General features: G+C 36.9%; 2 protein-coding genes across 2 annotated transcripts; both read right to left on the bottom strand.

The window, feature by feature from the left end:
* Positions 1-2,886: 2,886 nt before the first annotated feature.
* LOC108844989 (uncharacterized) lies at positions 2,887-4,324 on the bottom strand. The gene has a single exon (XM_018618264.2). The coding sequence runs from the start codon at positions 4,216-4,218 to the stop codon at positions 3,133-3,135; it is 1,086 nt and encodes a 361-aa protein (XP_018473766.2). The 5' UTR covers positions 4,219-4,324; the 3' UTR covers positions 2,887-3,132.
* Positions 4,325-4,913: 589 nt separating this feature from the next.
* Positions 4,914-5,785, bottom strand: LOC108844988 (glutathione S-transferase T3-like). The gene is made up of 2 exons (XM_018618263.1): positions 5,357-5,785; positions 4,914-5,312 (listed from the first exon to the last, which is right to left on the bottom strand). Exons 1-2 carry the CDS (start codon positions 5,783-5,785, stop codon positions 4,914-4,916), a joined length of 828 nt encoding a protein of 275 aa, XP_018473765.1.
* Between the last annotated feature and the right edge of the window lie 7,527 nt (positions 5,786-13,312).

Genomic DNA, 13,312 nt, shown 5'->3' with positions numbered 1-13,312 from the left:
TTTTATTTTTATTTTCCCTTTTTAAACGTTTTAATTATTATTTTTAAAAATTCTATTAATTTAATGTGTTTAATTAGATTAATCAAGGGTTAGTTTTGGGATTATGAAAGAAATTATACTAAAAGGACAACTAAATGATAGTTTTATACTATAGGGACAACTATGCTGAATTTTTGTTCCGTTTTGGCAATTTTCCCTATTCTATTTATATTGTGTAGTGTAGAATGCATTATACATGGTTTGATGCTTATTTTCTTTTTTTTTTGCAATGTAGTTATTAGATATCATGTAAGAGATGCATTTAAATGACACAACACGACTTTATGTCAAAGTAGCATTAAAAGGAAAAACATAGAGCTTATCATATATATATATATATATATATATATATGAAACATTAAAGAAACATGTATATTCTATGTTTCTCAAATATAATAGTACAATGCAATATGAACTGTTCATCTTCTCCAAATGTTTAAATTATAAATCTCTATATGCATTCTCTGCTCCTTTTCTTGACGATTGTAAGAGCAGTCGATGGTGATGTAACCTGATATATCTTTTCACCAAAAATCGACTTAACAAGCTTTCGTGGTCGGTTGACCAGTTTCAACACCGACTAAATCTGTCAATATCTAAAGTAATGTTAATTCTCTTCTGCCAACTTCACAAAACCATTATCTTTATTATCAGCTCCTTAATCACATAAGATGGAAGAGAAAATATTACAAAAAAAAAATCTTCTTATATAAGCTTCCACACCAGTTATTTCTATATGTTGATAGTTTTGTAATTAACACATAAAATACATCATATTATTAAACTGAAGTACATTTTGGTACTTTTGGAAATTTGGATAGTAGATTAAATGAAATCTGTTTGGAAACATGGATAGCAGAATAAATATTTCTTTTTGACACATTTAGCCATTGAATTCCTTTCTTATTTACATATTATGCCATTTGGAAACTTGAATAACATACTAAATGAGATTTGTTTAGAAACAGGGATAGCATATCAAATGTTTATTTTTATTTACATATCTAGCCATTTCCTTTCTTTATTATTTACAGATTCTACCACTTCATTTAAAATCAAATATTTAAATTAATTAATTACAATGAGTTGTTATTTATTTGTGCTGAAAATAAAAACACAATCTCAAAATATAGTATTGCATAATTATTTATAAATATAGTTTGATGAAAAAATTTATAAAACTATTTGTAAAGAGTCTTTTACAAATATGTCATCTATAATTAGCATATAAGATATAATTAATTAAAGGAATTAGATAATTTAGCAAGAGAAAGTTGTTTCTAAATTAGTACGTGGTGTTTAATTGGTACATCACGATATACAATGGTTTTTATTAGTTTTCTAGATTGCAGTGTTGCACACTCCACAAATATTACGATCTTATGTACTAATATTTACCAATATATTTAACAGACTTCACCAATATATATATATATATATATATATATTTCCTACAATCAAGCTTAATTAATTTGCAATCACAACTACCCGTATATTATTATATGGAAAAAACTAATCTATTCTGATTTTCTTCAAATCGAACATTCCAATTTAGATTTTTAAAATTTTAATACAGATGTTTCCGGATATGAAAAAGGAAATATACTAACCATTAGATTTGAATTCATAATCTAACATTCCAATTTAAACTTTTATTAGTTGATATATAGATATTGTTCCAATTAAGGTTGTTGTTTATTATATGTATAAAGTGAACTACACTTTTGTGTAATTTATGGTTGTTGTTTTTTTGTGGTGAAAATAAAAACACAAACTATAATATATAATATATAATATATATTAATCTGCTACAATACAATTTTCAAGAAAATAAAATAGCATAAAACTAATAATAATTCATAGAAAATTACAGTAAAAAAATAAACCATTTAAATAAATAAAGAAAAAACCAAAAGGTTAATATGTGAATATTACAATTACATCAAATTGCATCAAGTTATAAAATTATAGATATAATATTATATACAGATTAAAAAATCATGATCAAACATATATATATTTTAAAGTAATATATTTTACTCTAAATTGAATTTACAAAACATAAAAATATATACTAGCATTTTATAAAACGAATGGCTTATAAACGGAGGCGCGGATCAAAGTCTAGTAATATATTCTAGCCAAACTTTTGCTATGTGTTATTTGTTATTACGTATGCTAGTTTCTCTTAGGGATTTTGACTAGCCCATGTAAACACCTAAACACATACAAACAATAAAATTCAACATATGCACCAAAAGTTAAAAAAAATGTTAATGTTTAATTAGCAGCAGCAGATAAAGACCAACTTTGGCTCACGCTGAGTTAGAGTGAGAGAAAGGAAATACATTTTTGTTATGTACCAGCATTTACCCATTTGGATGTTTATATGTCCAGAAAATTAGTGAGATAGAGCCGGTTACAAATTTATGATGCAACATTAGTGGTATACATCTTTTCTCAAAAAAACATTAGTGGTATACAAGCCTCCTCCGATAAGTAGTATTCGGGATTCTACACGGTGATGCTGTCACACGGTGATGCTGTTAGAGCATGTTTATAGGTAGAAACTTTATTTGTATCTTAAGTGGGGGTTAGTGTTGTTTTAATGATTATCATTAAGCTAAGATATATTATTAAGATACACTTAATTATTTTCATTTATAGGTAGTTTCTTTAATTAAAGTTCTTAACAATAAAAAAATATTAAATTTAAATTAAACAATTTTTGTTTTTAAAGATAAAATTATTTTATTAAATTAAACAAAATTAAACATAACATTTTAAAAATAGATTTTAAAATAACAACATAAAAACATGAAAATAAAGATTACTAAAAGCAGCATCGACGTTTAGTTGTTGCGTTGATCACGTCCAAATTTACGCCATATATGTTCAACCAAATCACGTTTTAGTCGTTGATGCGCTGGTTTATCACGCATACTTATTATAACACTATCTTGATTGGAGATACTTAGAGGGGTATCTATGAAAAAGGTCTGATCGGCACTTGAACTTTCGCCGTCTTCTCCCGGTTGGAAACCCGAAGTGTCGTATTGAGTGCGATCAACTCGTTCGTTTTCCACTATCATATTATGGAGTATGATACATGTTCTCATAATCTTCCCAATTTTGAGTATGTCCCAACAACGTGCTGGATTTTTGACAATGGCAAATCGTGCTTGCAAGACTCCGAAAGCACGCTCGACATCTTTTCGGACAGCTTCTTGAATCTTTTCGGACAGCTTCTTGAGTTTTAGCAAATAAAACTGCTTTTCGTCCTTGTGGAAGTGGTATAGATTGGATAAAAGTTGCCCATTTAGGATAAATACCATCGGTGAAATAGTAAGCCATTGAATAAGGATTTCCATTCACCGAGAAATTCACTTGTGGAGCTTGGCCATGTATGATGTCATCGAAAACAGGTGAGCGATCAAGAATATTGATATCATTTAAAGTACCTGGAAGTCCAAAGAACGCATGCCATATCCAGAGATCATAATCAGCAACCGCCTCTAAAACGATTGTGGGTTTTCCCGAACCACGAGAAAATTGTCCTTTCCAACTGGTGGGACAATTCTTCCACTCCCAATGCATACAATCGATGCTTCCTATCATACCGGGAAATCCACGAATCTCTCCAAGATGAAGTAGACGCTGAAGATCATCTTGCGTAGGTCTCCTTAGGTACTGATCGCCAAACAAATCTATTATTGCTTCCACAAAATTTTCCACACATAACCGAGCCGTGCTTGCAGCGAGCCGGATGTATTCGTCGACCGCATCAAAGGCATAACCATATGCCAAGACACAAATTGCGGCTGTACACTTCTGAAGTGTAGAGAGACCACTTCTTCTGGTAACGTCTTGTGTTTGACGAAAGTATGGAACTTCATTGGAGAGGCGGTCAACAATACGCATGAACAATGACTTGTTCATTCTAAATCTTCGTCGAAATTGATTTTCCTGATATGTAGGAGTGTCACTGAAATAATCGTTCCATAACCGTAGATGGCTTTCTTCGCGATTTCGTTCGATAACTACTCTTTTTTTTTCTTTGTTTTTTACCACTTCTTGTTGTTCTTCTTCTTCTTCTTCTTGACCACCTGTTTGATTGTACAAACTCTCAAATGCTGCATCGAAATGGTAATCATAATACTGATCAAAAGACTCATCCATTTTTTTTGGAATCTTTAAAAAAAAATAGTTTGAGTTGTGATGAGAGAATGAATCGAAAATGAAACAAGAGTGTGATGAGAGAATGAAACAAGAGTTGTGATGAGAGAATTGCTTTGTGATGAGTTGTGATGAGAGAATGAAACTAGAGTGTGAATTTATAGATATAAGTTTAGAAAAAGACAGTGACAAAAAGACAATCATATAATAGAGTGAAACATGTACAGCTCGTGAAAGAAAAAGACAAGAACTACATGTCTACTATACATCTCGTGAACCAAAAAGACAATCATAGAGTGAAACATGTACTCCCTCCATCTCTCGTGAACTTGTCTCGTGAACCAAAAAGACAATCATAGAGTGAAACATGTACTCCATCCATCTCTCGTGAACTTGTCTTGTGAAAAAAAAAGACAAGAACTCTATGTACTTTTCATCCTCTCGTGAACTTGTCTTGTGAAACAAAAAGACAAGAACTCTATGTACTTCCCACCTGCATTACAAGAACATAAATTATCATTAAACAGAGGCGTTTGAAACAGAAACAGAAACATTAAACAAAAGCAAATTATTATTAAAACATAAACAGAAACATTAAACAAAGGAGACATTGAAACATTGAAACAGAAACAGAAACATTAAAACATTGAAACAGAAACATTAAAACAGAAACATTAAAACAAGGAGACATTGAAACATTAACTAGAGAACAAATCACTGATAAGCTTCTTCTTGAGGACTTCTTCGTAATCAGCTAAGGCATCTTGTCTTGCAAGGAGATTCTCAAGCATATGAGTCTTAGACAACCGTTCTTTGGCGGCCAAATCCTGCTGTTTGATTGTCCACATACTCTCATACTTGTCAACATCGACGATCTCATGCACCAAAGGCTTCTTTCCACTCGCCTTTGCAGCCTGTGCAGCCTTTGCAGCATTCACACCCGGTGGACACTTGCTTCCACTTGCTTCAAAGGGAACTGAATCCTCACCTTCCTCATTCTTCCTCTTCTTTTTCTTCTTGTCATCATTATTAGTAATGTCGCGCCACTTGTGGTCATAGCGCAGCTCCCTCCATGCGTGTTCTAGAGTAAACTTCTTCTTGTGATGGATCAAAAAAAAAGATGATGTGCTTGTTTGAGAACATCAACTTCATTCTGGCCTGAGCTTTTCTCTCTAGTAGCTGCTGCGTATGATCCACAGAACTTGGACACTTGATCATTGATCTTGTGCCAACGCTGCTTGCAGTCACCCGTCTTTCTCACCAAGCAGCCAGCAGTGTGAGGACTTGCAGCATAGTATGCAGTGACTCGGTCCCAAAAGGTTCCTGCTCTTTGCTCGTTCGCCACCACAACATCTTTGCTCGTGTTCAACCACGAGCTGATGAGAACAATGTCATCCTCTTGTGTCCATTTCCTTCGTTCTTTTGGCGCAACAGGAGTGACTCCATGAAGGTTTGAAGCTTCGGTTCCTAGACTAGCTACAGATGGAAAGTTTCCAAAGGAAACTGTTTGGGTTTGTGAACTAAGTAAGTCCACTAACGAACCGGTTCCAAAACCAGGAAAGTAAGCCATTGAATAGAGGATGAGAGAAAGAAAATAAAGAGATGAGAAAGAAGATGAAAGAAGAAGAAGACACAGAGGAGAAGAAAGAAGAGAAGAACACAGTTTATAACCGTGTTTGACATCACACTTAGCATTGATCACAACCGAGTGGACATTTACCTACAAGCATTCATCACTACAACCATTCTTCACACAAACCATTCAATTAACTCTAACCATAATATTTATTACCAAAACAAACAGAGCAAAGAAGAATGCTTAACCATATAATTTATTACCAAAACCTACCACACAACTACCTTAACAATCGCAATTTATTAGCAAACCAAACAGAGCAAAGAATAATGTTTTATACGAGTCTAAATTCTTTTCAAACAAGAAAAAGATCAACAACAATCGCCATGGTTTATCAAATTAAACAGAGCAAAGATTAAAACATTACAAAGATTAAAACAACTAGAGCAAAAGATTAAACAGAGCAAAGATTACCTTTGTGAAAAGCTTGATCGGTTATGTCTGACAAAGAGAAAAGTTTCGCCAGATAACGCCTCTTGATCATCCATCTCAACAGACAAATACACAAAAAAAAAAAAAACAAATCAGAGGCTTGTTCACGATTCAATCTAATACATGCATGAATGAAATATATAAAAAATTGAAACAATTTTAACAAATAAAACTCATCTTTACCTTTCGATCATCCAGAGCAGAAACAGTAACCGATGTCTCTTCGTCTCCGAGAGCCACCATGACAGAAATCTCCGTGTTTTCGTTGGCCTATGAGAGGAACCGCTAGAGGAGACGCCGTTCTCCTTTGTCGAGATGAGCCACCGACAGAGACGCCGTGTCGTTGAGGAGATTCACCGAGATGATCAACAATCGTCTTCTGTCTCGCCAAGGAGAGGAGAGAAGGAAGAGGAGAAGGAAAAATGAGATGAGATGAAATGATGTCGCACAGAACCTCTCCCCTCAAGATACAACTTATCCTTCTCTTAATTAAGCGACGAGTTTATACTAAAAGATGTTTTGATTTTTTTTTTAAATTAAAATAACCTTAAGATATATCTTAACATATGCTTATAAACATGCTCTTAGTGTCTTAAATTAGAAAGAAGTAATTATGAAGAAAACAACAACAATTATTGATAGATGCAGAGGGGAGGACAATGCACTATTGGCTCAGGTCTAATCCAGGAGGTCCCAACATGTGGTCAATGTTTAATGACTTTATTACCCTGAGATTATTGGTGTACCCTAATCGTACTAATTAAACAAATGTCAGTAATAATTGAACAAATAATATCAAGGGCTTATTGCAAAAGTGACTCAAAACTTGAATTCAAACAGAAAACTAACCTTTTCTTTTGACTCATTTTTTTTTTGAGTTTTTAACCCCACATCTGCATTTTATCTACGAAAATGCCATTAACCCTTTTTTTTTTTTTCGAAAATGGCTTCTTTACTGTCTCAACCTCATTTTCTTCAAGTATTTACAATATTGCCACTGCCATGAATAGTGGGAACAACCTTGTACGAACTGTTTGGAGCTTTTAATGCCCTTTAATGCACGTAAATCTCTTTACACTCTCTCTGTTTTAATTGTTATGAACTAAAAACAACATTTCTTTCACTTTCTCTCCATATTCATCCAAAAAACTGAAGCTTTTGATTCAAAATTGTTTGGAGCCATATTTCTTTCGTTTTGACTTACGGTTGCTTTCGTTTGAGGTTCTGGGTGGTTGGAGAAGACCCTGTGTGCAAACAAAGTCATCTCACCTAGTTTAAGGTACGAATTTGAATTTTTTTCAAAATCTGTTCGCGTAGAAGACTTACAAGTAAGTCATCTGTATGTAGAAGACTTACTGATGAGTCTTCTGGTCAAACGGACGACTTAAACTAAGTCGTCCAGCTTTGTTTGGTGAAAAAAAACAGTCCAGACGACTTATATATAAGTCGTCTACGAGAAACAGGCTAGTTTTGCATTTGACCGAATCGTGTCAGATCTTTGACTATTTCTGGACGACTTATAATTCAGTCGTCTCTCGGAAAGTTAAAATTTCAATATTTTATTAAACTAGACGACTTACGTGTAAGTCGTCTTAGGTTAGTTTTGTAGTTGAAAAATAAAACTTCATAATTTAATTTTTACCAGACGACATAATATAAAGTCGTCCCGTCAGAAGACTTAATTTAAAGTCGTCCGGGGAAAGCAAAGTCGTCCAGAATTTTCCCAATTAAGTCGTCCAAACCTTGCTTATCCCGGACGACCTTAAATTAAGTCGTCTAGCTGGACGACTTTTAGTTAAGTCGTCTGGAGAAAGTTAAATTTCAAGTTTTATTTTTCAATTACAAAACTAACCTGGGACGACTTAAGTCGTCTAGTTTGAATAAAATATTGAAATTTTTACTTTCCAGAGACGACTGATTTATAAGTCGTCCAGAAATAGTCAAAGATCTGACACGATTCGGTCAAATGCAAAACTAGCCCGTTTTTCGTAGACGACTTATATATAAGTCGTCTGAAATTTTTTTTTAACAAACAAAGCCGGACGACTTAGAATTAAGTCGTCCCTTTTAATTTTCAATTGCAAAAGTGACCTCTTTAGACGACTTACCTTTAAGTCTTCTGGACGACTTAAATCTAAGTCGTCTGCGATAATGTTTGTTGAACTTCTTCATTTTCTCTATGTTTACTAATGTGTTTTATTTTGAATATTTGCAGATGGTTTTTAAGTTACATGCAGTGTATGGAGAATGGTTGTTGAGAGATTTCCGTTGGGATTTTGTGGTTGATGATCTCAAAGGAGCAAGATTGTTTTTATTGAATGAAGATTCAACACATGCTGAACTTGTTGCAATGGCTCAAGAAGATTATAACCTGGACATGAGATCAGTGACTGTGGAGATTAGCTACTCATTACCAGCAGAAATGATGATGACTCCAGGCAGTCCTCCCATTCATGTTACAAGTGATAGACAAGTTCGAAACTTGCTCGAGATACTCAAAACGCATAGAGTATGTCTTTGTGTATCAAGCCGCAGCAAGGTGGAAACGGTTTCAGAGAAAAGAGAAGAAGCTGGTGAATGGGAAGAAGATGTTGGTGATAATGATGAAGCTGGTGAATGGGAAGAAGATGTTGGTGATAATGATGAGGCTGATGAATGTTTTGAAGATGTTGGTGATAATGAGTCTGTTGAAGATGAAAATCAAGATGGGGAGGAGGAAAATGGGGAGGAGGAAAATGGGGAGGAGGATGCTGATAACACTATTGTTGGTGAAACGGATCAGAATGGTGGGATTACAGTCTTTATGGAAAGGTTCTAGATGAGGACGAGGAAGATGATGATAATATTTGTTTTGAAGAAATTGAAAAGACATATGCTAAGACAAATGCTATTGAAGGAGGAAAATCGGATTGTACCAGCATCTATGTCAACCAGAGTTTTGTTAGCAAGGATGCACTGCTTTCAGAGCTGCGGTTGACAGCAGTGAGGGGTAGGTTTTCTTTCAGAATATACAAATCAACAAAAACTCTCCTTGTGGCAATATGTCGGGTTAGCGGTTGTGGATGGAAGATCAGAGCGAGTGTGAAACATGGGTCAAACACGTTTTGGGTAACAAAGTATGTGGAAAAACATTTATGCTCAATTGGAGACCGAATCGCTCAGCGGAGACACTGTACTCCAAAGTATGTTGGTAGTCTTTTCATTGATCGTGTTGGATCATTGATGGGATAACTCCACAGCATATCACTGATGCAATGAAGAACATGTTTGGCATGACGCTTGATTACACCACTTCATACAGAGCACTGTTATATGCACAGAAATTGGTGAGAGGATCAGCAGAAGAAGGGTATTCGCGTCTGCCTTCATATCTCGAGCAAATCTCCATTGCAAATCCTGATTCTATCACGGCTATAGAACTTGATTCTGAGAAAAGATTTAAGTATCTATTTCTCTCTTTTGGAGCTTCTATCAAAGGTTTTAAGTATCAGAGAAGGGTCATTGTGGTGGATGGAACTCACCTAAGTGGAAAGTATGGAGGTGTTATGTTAGTTGCAGCCGCACAAGATGGCATTTTCAGATATTCCCATTGGCTTTGGGATCGTGGATGCTGAAGATGAACCTTCTTGGGAATGGTTTTTCACAAAATTGCTAGTTGTATATCTCATGACAAGCCTCTGGTGATAGTCTCTGACCGGCACGCGCCATTAAAAGTGCGTGTGAGAAGGTGTTTCTTGGGCAACCCGAGGAATATGTTATTATCACCTTCAAGATAACATTGTCAAAAAGTTTAAAGGGAAACATCTCATGTACTTGGTGAAAGGGGCTGCTTATGCGCACACGGTTCACGATTTTAACCGGTACATGGCTGAGATACGGAGTGCAAACCCGGAACTTGCAACGTATTTGGAGAAGGCCGACGCCAAGCTATGGTCAAGGGTTTATTGTAAGGGGAACAGGTTCAACATAAAAACAAGCAACATCGCTGAATCTATTAATTCCGCACTGAAGCGAGCAAGAGGATTTCCGATTCCGTTCCTGCTGGAGTTCATAAGGCAGAAGTTAGGAAAATGGTATTGGAAAAGGAGACAAGATGCTTTGAGTCTCCCAACTGTACATAGCCGGGGTGTTGAATACTTGCTTGCTGTTCGATCAGAGATAGCGGATACGATGACGGTCGAACCAATTGATGGATGGCGTTTCTTTGTCAAAGGTGGCAAAATGGACTGTGCGGTTGATTTGGAACATGTAAAGTGTGGTTGTGGTGTCTATGGAGTGGAGAAAATACCTTGCTCTCATGCTATAGCAGCTGGAACACATGCTGGTGTGCATATCGACACACTTGTATGTCCACTTTACTCAAAGAATCATCTGTATGCAGGATACTCAGAGAATATATATCCTATCGTGTCACAACATATTGAGGAACGAGAATGCTTTCCTCCAAACGTAAAGCGTGGTCCGGGGAGACAGAAGAAATCAAGATGGCAATCTTGGTTGGAGCTATCTAGGATGAGGGGACACAAACCCAGGAAGAAACACAGGGCACGGAGATGCTCAAACTGCAAGGAAACTGGCCATACGAAACCACAATGTACACAACCAGTTGACTAGTTGTCCAGACGACCTAAATATAAGTCGTCCAGTCTTGATTACCCGTCCAGACGACTAATTTCTAAGTCGTCCAGTGTTTCGTCTACCTTCTACGAAGTCGTCCAGTGTATTAGACTACCTTCTACTATCCCTTCAAGTGTATTTTTTTTAGACGACCTTTTACGAAGTCGTCCAGTGTATTTAAGTCGTCCAGTGTATTTAAGTCGTCCAGTGTTTAGACTACCTTCTATCCTTCAAGTGTATTTTTTTTTAGACGACCTTTTACGAAGTCGTCCAGTGTATTTATTTTAGACTACCTTATTTGTAAGTCGTCCAGCTGGAAAACCTTCCAGACGACTTATTTGTAAGTCGTCCAGCTGGAAAAACCTTCCAGACGACTTATATATTTACAAATCTATACAAAGACAAGTTACCAGACGACTTATTTGTAAGTCTTCTGGAAGGTTTTCCAGCTGGACGACTTACAAATAAGTCGTCCAGCTGGAAAACCTTCCAGACGACTTATATATTTACAAATCTATACAAAGACAAGTTACCAGACGACTTAAAGATAAGCAGAAGACTTACTACGTCTTCCAGCCATGCTTGGGATGTCCGGAGTTTTGATACCACCAAGTTGGTGATGTACGTGGTTTGTCCTCTTCCTTAGTGAAATAATCACTGCAAACAAAAAACAATCAGTTTTGGTAGACTAAATCAAGCTATTATGGGTAAAGCAATCACTTACGGATCAGTTTTCAACAATCAGCGAGCTCCTTCATCTTAGGTCTGTTTAGTGTGGGAAATGGATTATACTTTCCCACTCTAAGGAGTTTCCTTCTCTCTGCCGTATAAGGAGATATCTGCGTGGGAGCAGGTTTCTTCGTTCGTTCACTCCTTGCACGCACAGAAGCAGTGGGAGCTGTTTGGTCCAATACAACCAGGCTCGGTTCTGAAGCTGGAACGCTTGGATCGGTGGAAGCGAAGCTCGGTTGTTGATCGTTGGAAGCGAAGCTCGGTTGGTCAGTGGAAGTGAGAGGAACAATCTCTTTGGAGGTGACACCATCTGCTTTATCCTCCGGCAAGATCTTATATACCGAGATCGCCTCATCTGCTGTATCCTCCGGCAACAATCTCTGCAATAAAAGAGAACAAGTTAACCCTGGACGACTTAAATAAAAGTTGGGAGAGGATTTGGTTCCTGCTGGAGTTCAGACGACTTATTTGTAAGTCTTCTGGAAGGTTTTCCAGCTGGACGACTTACAAATAAGTCGTCTGGAAGGTTTTCCAGCTGGAAAACCTTCCAGACGACTTATATATTTACAAATCTATACAAAGACAAGTTACCAGACGGCTTAAAGATTTGATACTAACCTCTTTGGGCAGAGGAGAAGGCTGTTTCTTTTGAGGAGAAGGCTTTTTCGTTTGAGAAGCAGGCTGTTTCGTTTGAGGAGCAGGCTGTTTAGTTTGAGGAGCAGGCTGTTTCGTTTGAGGAGCAGGCTGTTTAGTTTGAGGAGCAGGCTGTTTCGTTTGAGGAGTAGGCTTTGCCTTTTGAGGAGTAGGCTTTGCCTTTTGAGGAGCAGGCTGTCTGGTGGGAGGAGTAGGATGATTGGTTTGAAGTGTAGGCTGATCTTTTGAGGAGTAGTCTGTTTGTTACTAACCCCGGTTTCTGGGGCTTGTGGGGTAGGGTGTTTTTTTACTAACCCCGGTTTCTGGGGCTTGAGGGGTAGCCTGATTGGTGACACCAACCTTCTTCTCCACAGCTTTCCAATCTATCGGAGATCTTCCTAATCTCCCTGATGCACTTCTTAAACCCATCTTCATCATGTCACCTAAGCCACTTCTTAAGTCCTTGAACATGTTTCTAACTCCTCTCTGGTCACCCAACTAGCCTCTTCTCTAGCCTCTTCTGTAGCCTCTTCTGTAGCCTCTGTAGGAGCCTCTTCTCTAGCCTCTTTAGGAGCCTCTTTAGGAGCCTCTTTACGAGCTTTCTTCGAGGTCTCTGATTGTCTTCCTCCACCTCCTCCACAACCATCTCTTTGGCTCTTTTCGATGGAGTCACAAACTTGGGTTTGTACCAGTGACTTCCCAGCAATCCATGGTCCACTTCCACGGTCTCCGATCATACATGACTTTAATGATGTTCCCGCGGGCACGTCATCAACCTCAGAGTCCCATTTGGCCACATTTCACTAATGTCCTTCTCAACAAAGTGATCACGCGGGTCTGCAGTAAATAGAAGAAGAATCGAGTTAGATATTTGAAACAAAATACTAAATAGACGACTTAATTATAAGTCGTCAACTAAGTCGTCCAGCTGGACGACCTTCCAGACGACTTATTATAAGTCGTCTACTAAGTCGTCCAGCTGGACGACCTTCCAGACGACTTATAATAAGTCGTCTACTAAGTCGTCCAGTTGGAAGACCTTCCAGA

Source organism: Raphanus sativus, chromosome 3, assembly GCF_000801105.2.
Source record: "Raphanus sativus cultivar WK10039 chromosome 3, ASM80110v3, whole genome shotgun sequence".
NCBI lineage: Eukaryota > Viridiplantae > Streptophyta > Magnoliopsida > Brassicales > Brassicaceae > Raphanus > Raphanus sativus.
The sequence above is the reverse complement of the archived record's forward strand: the minus strand, read 5'-3'. Positions and strand labels throughout refer to the sequence as shown.

Excerpts from the sequence above, each read along its gene's own strand:
- LOC108844989 (XM_018618264.2), bottom strand. The coding sequence starts at position 4,218 with ATGGATGAGTCTTTTGATCAGTATTATGATTACCATTTCGATGCAGCA.
- LOC108844988 (XM_018618263.1), bottom strand. The coding sequence starts at position 5,785 with ATGGCTTACTTTCCTGGTTTTGGAACCGGTTCGTTAGTGGACTTACTT. Across the intron at positions 5,313-5,356 it reads CAGGCCAGAATGAAGTTGAT|AAGAAGTTTACTCTAGAACA; the intron begins GTTCTCAAACAA and ends ATCCATCACAAG.